This window comes from Henckelia pumila, chromosome 4 (genome assembly GCF_033568475.1).
Source record: "Henckelia pumila isolate YLH828 chromosome 4, ASM3356847v2, whole genome shotgun sequence".
Classification (NCBI taxonomy): Eukaryota; Viridiplantae; Streptophyta; class Magnoliopsida; order Lamiales; family Gesneriaceae; genus Henckelia; species Henckelia pumila.
Window position 1 is genome coordinate 15,085,179 of NC_133123.1, and position 17,907 is coordinate 15,103,085.

The following is a 17,907-nucleotide window of genomic DNA, read 5'->3' on the forward strand; positions in this document are numbered from 1 at the left end:
TAGGATTAGACTTCCCAACACAACAAATAGACAAATTGAACCGACAATTTCTTAGCCTACCCAAATGATGGGTTGAGGGACAATCTCCCTAATATAAATAATGCTCGTCAATTCCACCCTTCTCTTTCCATTAAATAAGAGGTTGAGTTAAAAAAATTTCAAACCATCCCAAATTGCAGATCGACCAACTCCGCCAAATGATAGGCAACACGTCGCGACGTCGGTCGACCCCCATTACCCCATTTTAATAACTCTACCCACATCAACCTATACGGGTTGACAATTATATTAATTTGACATATATTAACATTTACCACTGTTTTATTTATTTATTATTTTATTTTGAAAACTCATTTGCTAGCTAGCAATGTTTATAGGTTTCATCAAAATGTGTATAGGACTCGTGAATACATTATGTCTAATGCTTGTTATATATAATATTTCACCTTATATAGTATCTTTCATGATTAGATTCCATCATTTCAAAAATCAAAATCTTAAACGGGGTCAACAAAAAGCAATCAATGGATATAAATACGAGTTGTTGAAATATAATTTACTGATGCACAGTCTTCCATCCATGCCACCACCATTTAATACAGCACCTTTCCATTTCCCCACTCACATCACATCGTGAGTATCGAAAAAAGTGTGCCACCCTGCGGGACTAATTCCATCAGACGCTATAAAAAAAGGTGGCATCCCCTGCAATAATTAAGAAACCCTAGCTAGCTAGTACTTACATTGCATGTAGTAACAGAAGAAGAAGAAGATTCATTGGAAGAGACAGCAGGCAACATGGAGTACTTGGGTTTTTCAAGGGTGTTCCTAATCACCACTGTGTTTCTTGGTGTTGTCTCGATGGACGTGAAAGGAACAAGAACTCTCAAGACATTTGGAATTGGAAGTCCCATTGGATCTTTTCCGGGTTTTGGTGGGTCTCTGCCCAACCCGGGTTTGGGTGGATCCTTGCCCTTCCCGGGTTTGGGTGGATCCTTGCCAAACCCTGGTTTGGGTGGAACCTTGCCCAACCCGGGTTTGGGTGGATCTTTTCCAAACCCGTTTCCAGGGTTCGGGTCGCCGAGCTTTTGCCCGTTTCCGGGACTTTGGTGCGCTCCAGTCCAGCCCAATCCGCCGGCTGAGGTTGCCGATGCTGCTGGTGGGTCTGGTTCTCCATGATAATTAGGGTTTCCAGCTGGTCACTTATTTAAGTACTTATTATTAGTCTTGTTGGTTTTGGAATTAATTAATTAAAAAAATGAGTTCTATTTGATTCTCTGCTTGATGTTTGGATCTATTAAAAAAATTAGTTGTGTTCTATGGTTAAAAGAAAATGTTATTTATATGTTGTTAAATACTTACATATATGTGTATATATATATATATATAAATAATAATTTTCATAAAAGATCGAAATGTATATGCTCGTACTACATTAATCCAAGAAATTTGTAACCAACTTCTTAATTAAGTTGTAAAAAATAAATCTTTATAACAAAAACTTTGGCTAGAAATCAGCTAACTTTAAATATAATAAAGAAAAGTGTCATAAATATATATCACGAGTCGAAGTTGGCATGCAACATCTCATCTCGTTTCCTGCAGTCTGCTATATTCTTTGTTGGTTCTCACAAAAAACACATGCGAGGTGTCACATGATACTCATGCAATGTCCCCTTATTTAAAAGCCTGCGTCTTTGGTCATAATATTCACATTAGCTAGAGAGGTGAATATCAATGGAAGCAATGGCAACGTACAAGGTTATTTTGGTGTTGTGTCTCGCTTTGTTGGGTGCTGAACACAGCTGCATGGTTTCTGCACAATGCCGAGGCGATTTCCAAGGTCTTGTGAAACAATGTGCGAGATTTGTTCAAAAGAATGGACCTACGCAGAACCCGTCTAAACAATGTTGTGATGTCGTCAAAACAATCGACTTTCCTTGTGTGTGTCCACACATCACTAATGATGTTGAGCGAATTGTTAGCATGGAGAAAGCCGTCTTCGTCGCCCGCTTTTGCGGGAAGCCATTAGCCCATGGAACCAGATGCGGAAGTAAGTAGATATATAATTGTTTTTGAATATATATGTTACGTGCATTTCTTGATGGTTTCTTAGCTTCCCTTGATTCCCATTGTGTTTATGTGTAGCATGTACCTATATGTACGTGCAAAGTTGGGATATAAAGTGCACACACTTAACACTTTTCTGCTACCGAATACACCGCCGAAAAAGTCTCGTGATTTGACAACATGACCTCTCGTGACGATAGATTCATATTACCACTGGTATATATATATATTTTATCAATAATAATAGTAATACGCCAGAATACGGATAACTAGCTTGCTTATAAAACTTTATTTAAAAGCATTTAATATACATGCACATATATTATAGTGAAATTTACTTATATTTAATATAGATTATAAATTCATAAATTTTGAAAATTTTCTTTTATTTTAACCAGATGCATGGGCCAACTTTCCTACCATTAATTATAATTAAATTCCATCTAGTTCATGTTAGCCAATACACCACATATATATGGAGGTGCCTATGCATGTACGTACAATATATATATATATAATAAATATTTCTCTATTGTGCTGCAGGTTATGTAGTTCCATGAAGTTAGAGAGTCTCAAGACGAAAAAAATTGGACTCTTCGTCATTGGCAGTACGTAGTAACTAAAAAAGCTCGAATTTATGATATGATCTCCTCTAGTAATAAAACAGTACTAGCTAGTATATGTTTACTGGCTACTATAAATGTCAGAAAATGTATGGTTTGTAACAAAAAAACAATGTTGATGTTTAGCATGAACTATAATCTATATATATATCCTACGTTTTGTCGCTCCGGGTACATCTTATACAAACTTTAAAAGTGTGCGCAAGACATAAATCCATACCTAAAAATTATCGTTTTCCAATATGCTATGACATTCGAGGACAACCCATATATATCGTCCCGTGAGCAAACTAGAACCACCAAGAATCGGAATATATATTTGAAATCATGGTTCGACCATGTTTCCATCTTTCATCGGAGCTGGAACTGAATTTGGGTCCACGATCACAATCATCTGTTTTTAATGAATCAAAGTTATATCTGAATTTCAATGAACATTTTTGTGGATTATATTTTTATATTATTATTATTATTATTATTATTATTATTATTATTATTATTATTGTTGTTGTTGTTGTTTTACTCTCTCTGAATGATGCAGTTAAACTAGAGTTAGGTCACATATACAATCAAAGTTATATACACAGTTACACGTTACATTTGAATTACAAAATTATCTCAAATGCACTAATGAAAAAAATCTAGCTTTTCATTGAGATTATTTTATAATTTCAAAAATAATGTATAACCGTATGCGTAATCTTCATTGGGCATATATCATTTCTCGTTAAATATATAATTTCCTAGAGGAATCTATGGATTAATGATGATGATAATAATAATAACAACAACAATAATAATAATAATAATAATAATAATAATAATAATAATAATAATAATAATAATAATAATAATAATAATAATAATAATAATAATAACCATGAAGGAACATGAAAAATGCACATTCAATCACATTATTGGAGATGAGTTGCAATCTTACAGTCTTACTTGTGATTTGAATCTATTGCTTAATTAATTTTGAAGGGGTTGTATGTATGTCTCAATTAAATATAAATGAAACTTTAGTTGTCATTTCTTATACGGGCCGTCGTTTCATAATGGGTCGTGTATTGAGCCTACTGGGTCTTGTAAGGCTTTTGTCTAAATCTCGTGTTTTATTTTTAGGGGGGTCAAAAACAAAAATTAATGCGTATTTTATTAATTAAAAACTTTTATATATAGATTAATAACAATAATAACTTCTTTTTAAAAAAAAAAATTTAACAATAATAATGATCACGATGATGATGATGATGGAGTTGAGCGGGTCGCGTGTATCTCTCCGGACTTGCTCCCTCCACGGCGAGAGATATATTCTCCTTATTCATGGTATATATTATAAAATTGGTTCGGTATGCTTTTTTTAAAGCCATTTTGGTTTTCTACTATGTATTGATATCAAATTTCAGCTTTTAATATTATATTTTTTAAAAATTTGAAAACATTATTTTTTTTAATCGAGAATGTTGATATAAACTACATTACATCTGTGTCATGTCACTACCGGGTTTGTAATTGACTAAAATTTCAAGGAAAAAATTTAAAAATAAAAATATCGAATTAAGACCGAAATTTGACAACACAAAATACTAAATTAAATGAGAAAAAAAAAACCAAATATACGATATCAAATTTGAAAATTTTCTCATCATTGAAGCATAAATATAGAACCGGATCTTACACAAAAAACATACAAAACTCATAATTTAAGGGTATATAATAATAATAATAATAATAATAATAATAATAATAATAATAATAATAATAATAATAATAATAATAATAATAATAATAATAATAATAATAATAATAATAATAGGCTATACGTGATACTGTGATAGAATATTAAACATTCATTAAAAGTTGAAAACTTTCAACTATTTATTTTCGAGTCCATCGCTCGTGAAACGGTCTCATAGATATTTATCCATTAAACGGATCAACTCTGTTTATATTTACAATAAAAATTAATAACTTTTCATCGATGATCCAAATAGGAGATTTGTCTCACAAAACTGACTTGTAGTTTCACATGAGTTTTTTTGTGTTTTTTTGTGTTTTTGCAATTTCAAGTCCCTTGAGTTTTTGTGTTTATTAGCCTAACCAAATTTCTGAATTAATTCAGTTTTAGTTTTACAAAATATTGGTTAAATTAGTTCGAATTTGGAAGGTAATCAAATTGCTAAACAATAAATTTTGAATTTTTTATTTAGGATTTATATATAATCCATAATATTTGTTTAATGTATTTATATTTAATCTTGCACATATTTTTTGTTATTTAACATTTTTAGCATAATGTGTTTTTATTATAATAAAAATCTCATATTTCAATTATTAGTTGTATATATAAAATCTCTCAAAAAAAGTTTATATATAATTTTTTTCTTTTAAATTTTTAAAAAAATCGATTAATTCAGTTGTCGGCCGAAGTATTTCGTTGACCCATTTTACTTCTTTTTTGGTGAGAAAATCGGTTCGATTTGATCGGGCTCAAAAAAATTAGATTAAATCAATTTCAATTAATTCAGTACGATTATTGAAATCAGTTCGATTAGTAATCATATACCAAATAAACCGAATGCTTGCGCATAATATGCACGAGTGGAGTCAGTCAGGAGTGGGGGTTGTTTAAGAGAAGTTTTTATTTTATAAATTTATTTACATATGAATTTCTTACAGTGGAATTTATGAAATGTTTCCAACAAATGATGTTAAGTACTAATATATAATTTTCAATCAGTTCAATAATCAAATTTGTTTTAAATATTCTCTCCAATTGATAGAGATATATTTGGTTTCTCGTTTTAAAAAAAAAAAAACTTTAACCATTTAAACTGATATAAATGTTTTTCCCCCCTAAAAAATTAATTAATAAATATACTTCAATTAAAAACGAACCCAAAAAAATAAGCAACCCATCGCCCACAGAAATCAAATAGGAGACAAACAACCTTATTTTGATGGTTATTAATTAATGATGGACCAATATAGGTTTGATTACGTCTTTCATTATTTTCATGTAAAAATAAATGAAGATGACATAATTCCCTCGTATCATGGCATAAACGAAGGGCAATAAAAAAAAAACGATGAAGTCAAATCTTGAATGAGTTACGTAATATTCAATACCCAGAATTAGCAGAATCCAAGAAAATAGTGAAAGGTTTGGACATGCATTCCCATCTACTTTTTGTCACCTTGCACAACTCCCTTGTCCCTTTGTCTTTAATGCCACAAGTGGCTGACTTGTGCCTTCACACAACAAAACAAATTACTAATAGTATCTATGTTTGTTTGTTTTGGTCACCCATTAATAATATTAAATAACATATATCTATATATATTTTGTCAAATATGTTATAGCCGGTGATAACCGTGTACATGAAAAATTGTTCTTGTTTTGTGGTTGTAATTTTTTTTTCCCAGAAATAATATGATCATATGTGTGTCTATGCAAGAAAACAAGGTTTTGTTTGAAGTGAAAGCCATTAGGAGGGCCTTTATTTTAAATTTGTATTGTATGTATGTGTTGTTAATGTTGTTGCATTGCAATCTCCCACTATCACCCACTAAGAAACAAGCCAAGATGTTTGTTTGGTTTTGGTCATACATTACGTGCTTGGAATTGTGGTGTGTTGGAGAATGACACCAAATTTTGGCCAGCTTTTTATTCACATCCACTACGTATAATGACAAGAAAAAGTTTTAATGGGGACTTACATTTATTAGAGGGGAGGAGTCTGCATTTTTCCCAAAGTCCACATTGTTCTGAGCCCTTCCACGAAAACAAAGCAATAAGGACAAAATATACTGCTTTTGAATTATTAGACATGCACAAAAAGCAGCCATGGAAAAGTCCTTCCAGACAACTAATATGCTTTAACTTCATTTGACTTCATTGCCTAACGTTAATGGTGAGAGCTACCATTGATGCTCGTATTTTCTTTTCTGGGCTTCCCACTTTGAAATTTTTTCTTCTTCATGGGTTTTGCCTGCTGATTCTGGTGAGTTTCTTGGTCTTTCTCTGTTGTGATTAACATAGCAGCAAAATAGTATATGATCATTCCCAAAACTAAGCTCAAAGTTTATTTCAAATAAATTGATTTACTTTCTGAGGTTGATTTGTGTGGTACTGGTGTCTGTTTCTTCTGTAAGAGATCTCATAAGTTGATAGTTTCTTGGTGTATGAAAAAGTTAAGTTCCTATTTTAGAGCAGAATATTCATTTTCTTACTAAAAAGTTAGTCTTGAAATCTTTTTGAATGATTCAGATCAGTGTTGTTGCATATCCAGTAGCCAGATTCTAGGCTTATAGTGGAAAATGATTCAAGAGGAGGGATCATCGTCCATATGTTCGTCGCCTCTGCAGAAGTTCTCCATGATGTCTTTCTCAGGATCACCATGGCTCCGAGAAATGAGATCCGAGGAAAGAGGCCTTTGTCTGATCCATCTTCTTGTTGCCTGCGCCAATCATGTGGCCTCAGGGAACGTAGAAAATGCCAACATAAGCCTCGAGTACATTTCGCATCTAGCCTCTCCTGATGGCGATACAATGCAACGAATCGCGGCCTATTTTTCGGAAGCTCTTGCCAATCGAATGCTCAAAGGCTGGCCTGGATTGCACAAGGCCCTGAATTCGACTAAAATAGCTTCGGTTGCGGATGAAATCCTTGTCCAGAAGCTGTTTTACGAGTTCTGTCCGTTCTTGAAGCTTTCGTATGTGATCACGAATCAAGCTATCATGGAAGCGATGGAAGGGGAGAAAGTGGTTCATATCATTGATCTGAATTGCTTCCAGCCTGTTCAATGGATCAGTCTTCTTCATGAGATGAGTGCACGGCCGGAAGGGCCGCCTCATTTAAGGATTTCGGGGATTCATGATCAGAAAGAGGTGTTGGATATAGTTGCTCGGAAATTGAACGAAGAAGCGGAGAGATTAGACATCCCTTTTCAGTTTAATCCTCTAGTTTGCAAGTTAGAGAATCTTGATGTCGAAAAGTTGCGTGTGAAAACAGGGGAAGCTGTTGCCATAAGTTCTGTGCTTCAGCTCCATTCTCTTCTAGCGGTTGATGATGAAGCTTTGTGGAAGAATTCCTCTCTGTTTACTAATAGTCCAAGTGCAGCACACTTGAGAAGGGTCTTGCAGATGAATACTCAAAATCTTGGAGATTTTCTTGAGAAGGATGGGACTAACATATGTAACACCAGCCCGGATTCTGCATCATCGTCGCCTGTTCCTCTAGCCACATCGCCTAATATGGCGACGTTTCTAAACGGGCTTTGGGGCCTCTCTCCAAAGCTAATGATGTTGGCAGAGCAAGAATCAAACCAGAACGGATTAACCTTTATGGATAGAATAATGGAGTCACTGAACTTCTACGCGGCACTCTTTGATTGCTTGGACTCGACTATGCCAAGGGGGTCGATGGAACGCCAAAGGATTGAGAAGATGCTGTTCGGAGAGGAAATCAAGAATATTGTGGCGAGTGAGGGCGTGGATAGGAAGCAGAGGCATGAAAAACTCGAAAAATGGATTCCTAGACTTGAGTTGGCCGGATTCGGAAAGGTTCCTTTGAGTTACCATGTTATGCTGAGAGCAAGAAGATTGTTGCAGAGTTATAACTATGATGGATACAAAATCAAAGAAGAAAATGGCTGTTTCATCATCTGCTGGCAAGATCAAGCACTCTTCTCAGTTTCTGCCTGGAGATTTATACGATGCAGCAGATGACTGAATCGTATGTTTGCACCTTTGTTACCTATCTAAAGGAGATATTAAATGGCCTTTCCCCGCCTTGCTTGATGGCATATAATGCACGGTTAGGTGATAAACTTCGGTCACCGGCTTCTTCCGAAGTCGAGCCGGCCATTTTCCCATTACAGTAGTCTGGATGCACGCCGGAGGTAAAGTACTGCATCTCTTATGTTATTTTACTAGTGTGTATCCCGACTAATGTAATAGGAAATATTATGGTAGAGAAGAATAATAATATAACTGAGGATCTTATGAACTCGTCGTTGTATCGATTATCGCAATTTGTGAATTGTGTATAATTATCTAATCTTGAGAGGCAAGAGAATGCATCTTATCTACTATTATTTCTTGAGAAAAGCCTGTAACAAAAATATATAATCCACATTTTTTAAGTTCTTGAAAAAGTGAATTTCAAGTATTAATTCATACTGATCCCTAGCTGTATGCAAGCATCCTCGAAAGAATCAAGTGTATTACAACTTACAAGTGAAAGTAAATATTTTTGGGAAATAAATTTGAAGCAAGCAAGCAAAAAGTTCTGTTTCACTTGTAATCCTTAAAAAATAGATTTCTATCTGTAAATGATAATAAAATAAATTTAAAAAAAATCCCATAGAATTTATCATGTATATAAATCTTAGTAAATACCATCCACGATTTCTCAGATCATATGATATACAATAACATTAGGCTTCTCTAAATGAACAAAAATGCCACATCTTCTGTAGCTCTTGACGAAGCAACCAGATGTCTCTCAATCGCCATCATCATCGACACATTTAAGATCGACGGTTCAATGCTTAAGTAACTAGCCGTGGCCGAATCAATTAATCTGATTTTCGTTTTCTGAAATATAATAGACGAGTTCAGAGCTCTCGTGTTTTCTGGCCACTACAGTTGTTTGTAGAAGAGAACATATGCCTGATCATGCAAAACTTTGCTCGTATTAATGGCGGTAACAGATGCGTCGTCAAAACGCAACCACTGGTTGTTGGGGTGACGCACATCAGCAGTGTAGTGGCCTTTGGATGCTTCTCTCCCATGATGTGTGATGGAGGAAACAAGTTCGTATTTTCGTCCCTGCACATTTTAGGGAATGTAATCTTGGTCAGGTTATGTTCTATTTCATAGAAACCATGAAGTGTAGCCAAATAGACCTTCCCGATATGCTCATAATCCACAAGCTCACTCAAGAATCTCAAGAATGGAAATTATTAAATGCTTCAAATATTTACTATAGAAACTACTCCAAAAAATTATTATAATAAAGACGCTCACCAAGGAAACAAATAGAATCACACTAAATGCACGAAACACTCCGAAAATATAAGAAGCCAAAAAATAGCGGAAATGACGAAATCAGTTTTAAGGTAAATCATGAATCTATTGAACCCTTTTCACATCTCAAATTTTTTCAAAACTTTGACACAGAAACTTGCGAGATCCGTAGAGAATTTGACAGCATTTTGACTACAGAGGAGTGCAAAATAAGTATTCTGCACCATCACTCTCACCAATGCTTCTCTACATTCAACAGTTCATGGCCACCCCTATACATATTAACCCATTGCCAAAAACTAAACTTAAGCACACAAACGAAAATCACCAGGTAAATCAAAAGGATCAACAATTTTAGGGGTATGGTCCAATGTCAATAAAAGTAAATTGGTAGGCGCAGATCTCAAATTGATGGATGCAGGTGAAAGAGATTGAATAATGTTGTGGTTTAATAGAAAAATAAGATTGTGTATTTTATGGTTGGAACGATAATGTGTTAAATAAGTTTCGGGAAGCAACAATTGCAGGATTACATTTATGTGGCTGGATATGTGACACAACTATCAAACCATGGTGCTTGAATCATCATACAGTTTAAAAAGTTGAATTTCACTATTTTTATACGTAATTATTTTTTGTCTATGCTCCACCTACCATTAGTATCAAATTCAAGGTCACAAATTCAATTCCCATAAGTTGTTGGAGAAATTGTTTGGTAAGGGAGTTGCTGGGCAGTAACAATTAACACATTTTCTTTATGTGGCATGGTGACTGAAATGTTGACTTTTGCCTCTTGCATTGTTCAGACATTTTGAGTCGCAGGAAAGAACAGTCACAATTATCGAGCTACATCCAAGAAGCCAGAAATGGTACATAAAATTATTACCTCTGACGCAGCAGAAACAAGCAGATCACGACTCAGCACCAGTTCAAGAGGGAAGTACACTGGTTTGTGCAATTTGGTACTGCCACGGCTATCATAGCTGAAACGCATCAAGTGTAGAATCACTATCTTTGGAAGTGACTGTATTTTTACAGATTTTCTGGCAGCTACTACTCCAGCCTGAAAGTTCAAAAAAAAAAAAGAGCATATCAACCCATTGAAAAAATTTACGAAAATTTTGAGATTAAAGAAAAAATTTAAATAGTTGATGGTATATGTACTGTATATTTTCCAAAAGTTATGTGATGTCAAAAATTGCTAAGTTGATTGAATTGTGATCAGGCAAATGAATACTGGAAAAATAAAATATCCTCCAAAAGATACATATTATCACGCCCCATTGATAAAATGATTTAAACTAAATCAACATACTTTTCCAGTGGATGATGCTCGGTATTCCTCGAGAGTTTCTGGGGCTGAAAAAGAATGAAGAGCATCTTCAATTGTTTGAATTGATTCATGAGAAATATCTAGATGGAGCAGAAGAAATGGCTGAACAGTGGCAGAGGCTTTGTTGCCTGTAAGTAAAAGAATAGGAGACAACATTAATTCTTAAAATAAAAATTACAAAGATATAACACAAAGCATTAAACTAGTAATAGAGATCAGTGATAATATAGGGAGCTTTCAATGACAACAATAGAATCTTAGCATGGGTAATCTACCACTGAAAAATGCTTATACAACATAATTGGTTTGAATTTCCAAGAAGGACTATTCAACTAATCAAACCTCAGGACATTGGTAGGATCACTGGGGTTGTTCCCTCAAAACAAATTTGATCCTTCAAGCATTTTCCATGTCAGAAAAAATACAGTATCATTCGCCACCACAAAATTTACAACCAAAAGTTGAAATATTCTGGGGATTTGCTATGTCCCGCTATGATGACCACAACTAAAATTATGTGCGTGATCAACAAAAAAGATCTAATTATGGGGGGTCTAAAACTGTTAAAGACAACAAGTACTATATTTTCACTCGGTCCATCTAAAATGGCTCATCTAAATGAGCCTAAATATCATAATAGAAATCCCGAATACCATTGAAAATCTAGTGTGTTCAAATTTACTATAAATGGTGTATTGCAATTCATGCTTCTCGCCTATCTTAATAGTTCTCACTCAATTAGAAAAGTAAAATCACAGCAAACCAAAAGTATGGGAGACTGCTAAGCTGACAAGGCGTGCACCAGAGAGTAGTACTGAGTTGAGAAAATTTAGAAAAGAGAAAAAGGAAGAAAACAAACACCTTTCAACTGAGAAAAATAAGAAATGGTGGCAAGATGGGAAATTTGGAAAAAAAATACAGAGAATAATACCCACATGGACACCAATTTACATAAACTAAAAGCTGAAGAAGATAATTTGAGACATTCAGTAGAAAGTTATTTTTCAAGCCAGAAAAGAATGCATGGATCTTGAGTCTTGACATACACGAGATAGTCAAATCGGGTAAATGTGTAACCATGCATTCATACTGATTATAACCAACAGTCCAAACATCATGCACAAAATGGTACAAGGGTACCGTAGCCAATCACTAGGTAACATACCTTTTGCCTTCACAACACTTCGCAATTGGCCGCCAAATATTTTACTCAGTTCTGAGGGGTTAAAATTTTGTGTTCTTGTCACTGCAGATGTATTTTTAGGGCCAACTGTCTCCCATTCATCATCTTCAGATATAGAAACCAAAGAAGGTTTCTGACCATCTGATTGGGTTTGCCCCTCAAACTTCAGCAATTCATCATGCATTTGATGCAAACAGAAAGTTAAAAATTCTTGGGCGTCTTCTTGTCTGTGTACAAAGAGAATACAAATGTTGCAACTCCTTAAATGAGAGAGTTTGCTAAGATACTAAGGCACGTCAAAATGCATCAGACACGATATTTCAACACAAACTTCATAGTGCACTACAGCTACTTCTAATCAATCATGTGATGCATTGATGCAACTCGATGTGGTGGCTAATTCCACAGAATATTTATATGAGCATGATCTTTCCTACAAGACTCAAATTGCTACATAGGCCTTCAAATTTATCAAGTAAAATTTAGACTGAAATCGACACTTGATAGCCTAGAAGATGACAAACAATGATAACTTAGTGGAAAAGCACGAACCTAGGCCTCCCAGAAATGCTAGAGGGAACATCAGGGCTAAAATTTTTCAACACAGCTTCGAACATGATAGGGCTGAAAGCCCTTCCAGTTTCAAGTACATTAGTATCTTTCTTCTTTATGTTGGTTCCACCCGGACAGTCAAATTCTGCAATGAACTCTGCAAATGCAGTCAATGTTGGATAGCCAACCTATAAAGAGAAAATGGAATTTGTTTTATTAAAACCACAGCATACAAAATCCAACAACCAGGCCACTTTACAGAATAAACTAAATGAGTACAGACACCAAACCTTAGGAAACTTCTGATTCCTTAATCCCTGTAGCAGCAGAATAAATGGAGAACAGGACAAGAGAGCTTGGAGTGTTGCATTAAGGAAACATAAATTCCCAGAATTAATTAAACCTCGAGGTAGCACATCTCGAGCAGCTAAAGGAGGGTCATCAGCCTTATGAAGGGCCACTTCATTATGTGCTTTAACTGATGAATTATTCGTGGAATCACTGAACTTTACACCATCAAAGTCTTGCAATTCTGAGCTAGATTTTTTAGAAGACTTGCTTTCATCATTCAAACCATATAATGCAGGAAAGTTTGTTCCACTACTTCTTGCTTGATTTCTCACATCACGGCCATGATCAGAGTCAGCAGTTTTTCCATTATCTGTCACAATTGGAAAGTGGTTGCTGGATGGTGTAGATGGCAATTGTTCATTTCCCTTTTGCACTTTAGTGGGATGCGAGCAGACTGGTCCATTTGGAGAACCATCTTGTATGTTAGAGGTACTGCTAAAACTACCAAAAGTTAATTCAGGTATTTTCTTTGAGGAATTGGCTTCAATTTCATTCCCTTCATCAGAATTTTTAGCCACAAAAGAAACCTTATTTAGCAAAGATTTGGTTTCGTCCTCCGTGAATGACCCAAAAAGAAACACCTACAGAAGAGGAAAGTAATACTTTCAGCATTTAATTAATTAATAGGTCGATTAATTAATAGGTCATCGACAGGCACATCTTTGACCAACACGTGGCTTCCCAACAAAAGCCAGAGAATTATGCAACAATCGACAATATTGAAAAGATTAAACTTTTCTGTCTTGTCATTCTTCTGCATTAATTTTGATTGTTTACTGTCATTTGATATCAATTGTGCCCCCAACTGGTGTACAGTGTACTAATGCAATGTACAGGAGGTTAGCATTACAAGTTCACTTCAGGTGTCAATCATTTAAGAACAATATCAGTTCAAATCTACTACTAATTTTTCCATTTCAGGACTCATTGAGGCGTCTTGATGTATTCCCGTTTTTTTTGGTAACCGCAAGTTCAACAGAACAATGCACAAAAACAAGATGTATGCAACTATAAGTCACCATTAGTTCAGTACTCAGGCCTTGTTGAATACAGACCAACTGAACCACTGTATTATGTTAATGGTAAAGAATACAATTTTTTAAATCTTTTTAATACGCTTCACTTCAAACCAATAATTCAAAGGATCCATATTTCAAACTCATCTTATTCAAAAAAAAAAAAAAAACACGCACACACACACACAGAATAGTAACACTCAAAGGCCAAAAATATATATAATAAAACAACATTCACGTAATACCCATATAAAAAATGGGGAAAACCCATCAAAACATAGAATAATGTCAGGATTACCATATCAAAACAAAGATATTTGAAAGCAATGTAAACCGAATAAAGGGTCTTTGACAAAGAGAACGGACCTTCGAGGGATCACCCATGTTGCGAAGAAGTCGATTCGGAAACTTAGGACACTAACTTCTGGGGTATGTAATATAGAAGAAAACGTCTAGGAAAGCTTCTGGTAAAGATTAAGGAATGATGAGGAAACTTATTTTCAGAGTTAAAAGAGGTGACAGAGAAGGTGGAAGAAGACATGAAAGAAACAGAACACTGAACAGAATTTTGACCTCAATCAGGCGCATCTACCAATTCCGGCAATGGGATTTGCTTTAATCTCCAGAGGAAGAAGAAATATTGAAACTTTGTAGAGAATTTTGCTAGTTTTTGGACTATTATTCAAGATTTAGGTTTTCGCAAAAGTTATTCAGTAGGGGATAGTCTCGCAGTCGCAGAAATTATAATTGTTTTATAATAAACAAATGTAATAGATGAAGGGGAAATTCGTTTTTATTAATCTTTACTATTTAATAATATTTCCATCCGTCATAGTAATTGCACTTGGTCATAAATATGTGATTTCTTTGGGAAAATAATTTTTTTCAGTAATTTGTCTTCTTTTCCGTCCACTTTTAATTTTTTTGTTTTGATATAATATCTTCAATTTCGGATATTTTGATATATCTAAAAAAAACCTATAAAACATATTTTGGTGTCACAATATTGAATGGTTCTAAATTCTAATAGAATGCGTAAAATTTGTAAATTTTATTTGATTCGTAAGACTTTTTATATTAAGTTGCTTTTAAATAAATTAATTTCTCAACTAAAATCATTAATCTGCAAATTTTTGGTAACATTAGCATTAGCTACCGACTAATCAAAGTTTTCAAAAAAAAAAAAACTGAACATTTCGGTGGTAGATGGACCAAAATAGCCGAAATTCAAAAGTTATTGTATCAAAATCAAAATGTAAAAAGTTATTGAACCAAAAAATCAGTTTTCATTTGTGTTCCGCCCTCTAATCTTTTTTTTTTTTAAAAAAATAATAATTATTTTTTATCTAACCTATCTAATGTCAAGTATTATACGGCTTTGCAGTTTGCAGTGAAGGTTGTGTAGCATATGGTCACTTTCTCCATCCATTCCCCTCTATTTTTCCCCTATAATTTTCTCCATCTTCGTTTGTCCGCACCAATCTTTGTTTGCCCGCACCAAGTTAACGGTTGTCGGTTGGTCTATTTAATTTGCTTATTATTCACTATTCAGTTCAAACTTACACATCTAATACACAATTACGAAGAGGTATCAAAACGGACCGGCCCACAATTCATCGTAATTCATCATTAGATGGGACAAGGAGGTCAACCTTTTAAGCGGGTTGAAAAAATATCAATCAAATCCAACTCAATCCAACAACCTATTTTAGGTAGTGGAGCGGGCCAATCCGACGGACTTACGTGTAATTTTTGCGGCTTTGGTGGGTCGAAACCCAAACAGCCACAACCGACCATTGGGCGGGCTGGGCCGACCCGTCATTTGCTTCCAACCCAACTCACTTATTTTGTATGGCTGGACGGGCCAACCTGACAGGTGTAATGACCCTACCTGGATCACCTACTCTAAACCTTAATAAACATGCAATCAAGATAACTAAAGCAATAGATAAAACAGCGGAAACCAAAAATGTGTTTACAGACCAAACCGGCGGTATACAATCGGTAACTAAAACCATGGGTAATAACTGTTTAAACAGCCATATCAAATAACCAGTAACAATATTGAACTAGTGGAAAATCATTGCATCCACATCACCAGCTCTCAACCTTGTCTCGACCCACCGGCATCGTCCAACCTGAGATCTGTCCCGTCGAATAGGGTGTCCAAGAACAAAATATTGGACGTGAGCGACTACGCTCAATACGATAATCACGACTGTACATATCTAGTATGATGCATGCAAATTATTAGGTACTAGTTAACTCGATATCTGCTCAGTCTGGGCGTCAATGAGTATGTAGCACTATCTTGGGTCAACTTCGCTGGGTACCTCCACCTACTCGTCTGATCCAAGTAGCATCAATCCCTGTCATCATGGCATCTTTCGGTGTCAAACGATATATCAAGGACTGTAGGGCTGAGCGACCTACTACTAAGGCTATCTCGAAATTCGAAAGAGACTCGGCTCAACATGAATATGCATATGCAACATAATATATCAAAGCAGTAAAACATGTATCATGACTCATAAAGTGCAACATATAAGCATGCATACTTGCTGGCAATTACAGTCAGTACTTACGTACCTCATTAGAGCAATCTTAGTAGCATCAATCTAGAGTCCAAGTCTACAAGACAATATTTACCACATCACTATTACTGATTTAAAAGTTTTAATTAAGCTAATAGATATCCTCTAATACTATTAGGGATCTAGTGTTAAACATGCGTCCATAGTCATCCTTTTGATGTCGAAAGCAGTAACTCTTGGGAACAACTCCACTGCGACTACAGAAGTGTCTCGCTGACACCCGAGCCTTGACTAGATGACTAGAAATCTTCACAAACCACCAACAATAAGAGGGAAAAACAAGTGAAATTGGCAAGTGAAATGCGAGCCTCACATGCCCTATTTATAGGCAATGGTTCAGAAGCTCTGATACATAGTTCGAAAGCTCCAAACGCGCATGTCTTCCACGTGTCGTACTGTACTGCTCAGAAATTCTAGTCCCACCCTTCGGATATTCCAATCTCATGCATGTGTCTGCATGTCCAAACGCTGGCGACATGTCACTAGTGTACATGGCCTACCCTTCGAAGGCTCCGATCTCACGTTCGGAAGGTCCGAACTCATTCTCTGCTTTCGATCTTTGTTGTTATGGTTCGATGCTTCCGAACCTACTTCTGAAGTTTCGATCTCTTCAGTGGTTCCGAAGTCCTGATTCTATATTTTTGATCTAATTAATCACTTGGTTAATTTAGATTGAAATCTCTTAATCATATTTAAGAGATTAAGCTCGTAAAATGGGATACAAATTACTACATTTACTTCATCTTAAGAGATTTCGTCCTCGAAATTAAGCTAAGGATAATAAAACAAATCAAAAGAATGTCTATAATACAATTGAACAATTTACAAAGTCCAAGTGTTGTAAACAAAAGAAAATACATCCCTCAAAACAACTCAGGATGCTCTGAACACATACGACTCTCTAATTCTCAAGTCGTTTTCTCGGTGTCTCAACGTTGTCACTGCACCATGACTAGGGGTATGATCTTGTTCCAAAGTACTTTCTTTTTTTTTTTCTAATGACCCTGAGGGGTCTCTCCACGCACAACAGATCTTGTTCTAACTGAACATCCGTCGGATGCAACACATGAAACTCATCTGCAACGTACTGTTCTCAACAAAGATACGTGAAATATGTCATGAATACTGGAAGGATAGGGCAACAAAGCCA

At 35.2% G+C, this 17,907-nt stretch overlaps 3 protein-coding genes across 4 annotated transcripts; 2 read left to right on the top strand and 1 right to left on the bottom strand.

Annotated features, from left to right (window-relative positions):
* Positions 1-1,737: 1,737 nt before the first annotated feature.
* LOC140860536 (uncharacterized) lies at positions 1,738-2,061 on the top strand. The gene has a single exon (XM_073263541.1). The coding sequence runs from the start codon at positions 1,738-1,740 to the stop codon at positions 2,059-2,061; it is 324 nt and encodes a 107-aa protein (XP_073119642.1).
* Positions 2,062-6,418: 4,357 nt separating this feature from the next.
* Positions 6,419-8,821, top strand: LOC140864545 (scarecrow-like protein 3). 2 transcript variants are annotated; one of them, XM_073268796.1, is made up of 2 exons: positions 6,419-6,700; positions 6,967-8,821. In XM_073268796.1, the coding sequence occupies exon 2, from the start codon at positions 7,017-7,019 to the stop codon at positions 8,424-8,426; it is 1,410 nt and encodes a 469-aa protein (XP_073124897.1). In that variant the 5' UTR covers positions 6,419-6,700; positions 6,967-7,016; the 3' UTR covers positions 8,427-8,821. The 2 variants fall into 2 exon arrangements, with proteins under 2 accessions (XP_073124897.1, XP_073124898.1); XM_073268797.1 differs by having other exon boundaries at positions 6,989-8,821.
* A 197-nt stretch (positions 8,822-9,018) lies between these two features.
* LOC140864344 (ubiquitin carboxyl-terminal hydrolase 24) lies at positions 9,019-14,884 on the bottom strand. The gene is made up of 8 exons (XM_073268479.1): positions 14,737-14,884; positions 14,530-14,627; positions 13,087-13,728; positions 12,797-12,984; positions 12,227-12,471; positions 11,044-11,189; positions 10,615-10,791; positions 9,019-9,530 (listed from the first exon to the last, which is right to left on the bottom strand). The coding sequence occupies exons 2-8, from the start codon at positions 14,545-14,547 to the stop codon at positions 9,342-9,344; spliced, it is 1,605 nt and encodes a 534-aa protein (XP_073124580.1). The 5' UTR covers positions 14,548-14,627; positions 14,737-14,884; the 3' UTR covers positions 9,019-9,341.
* Between the last annotated feature and the right edge of the window lie 3,023 nt (positions 14,885-17,907).

Bases quoted from the DNA above. Each gene is read 5' to 3' on its own strand.
- LOC140860536 (XM_073263541.1), top strand. From the start codon at position 1,738: ATGGAAGCAATGGCAACGTACAAGGTTATTTTGGTGTTGTGTCTCGCT.
- LOC140864545 (XM_073268796.1), top strand. From the start codon at position 7,017: ATGATTCAAGAGGAGGGATCATCGTCCATATGTTCGTCGCCTCTGCAG.
- LOC140864344 (XM_073268479.1), bottom strand. The intron at 12,985-13,086 runs GTTTGGTGTCTG...TTCTCTTTATAG, and splicing joins GGAATCAGAAGTTTCCTAAG to GTTGGCTATCCAACATTGAC. The intron at 9,531-10,614 runs GTAATAATTTTA...TAAAATGTGCAG, and splicing joins TTGTTTCTGCTGCGTCAGAG to GGACGAAAATACGAACTTGT.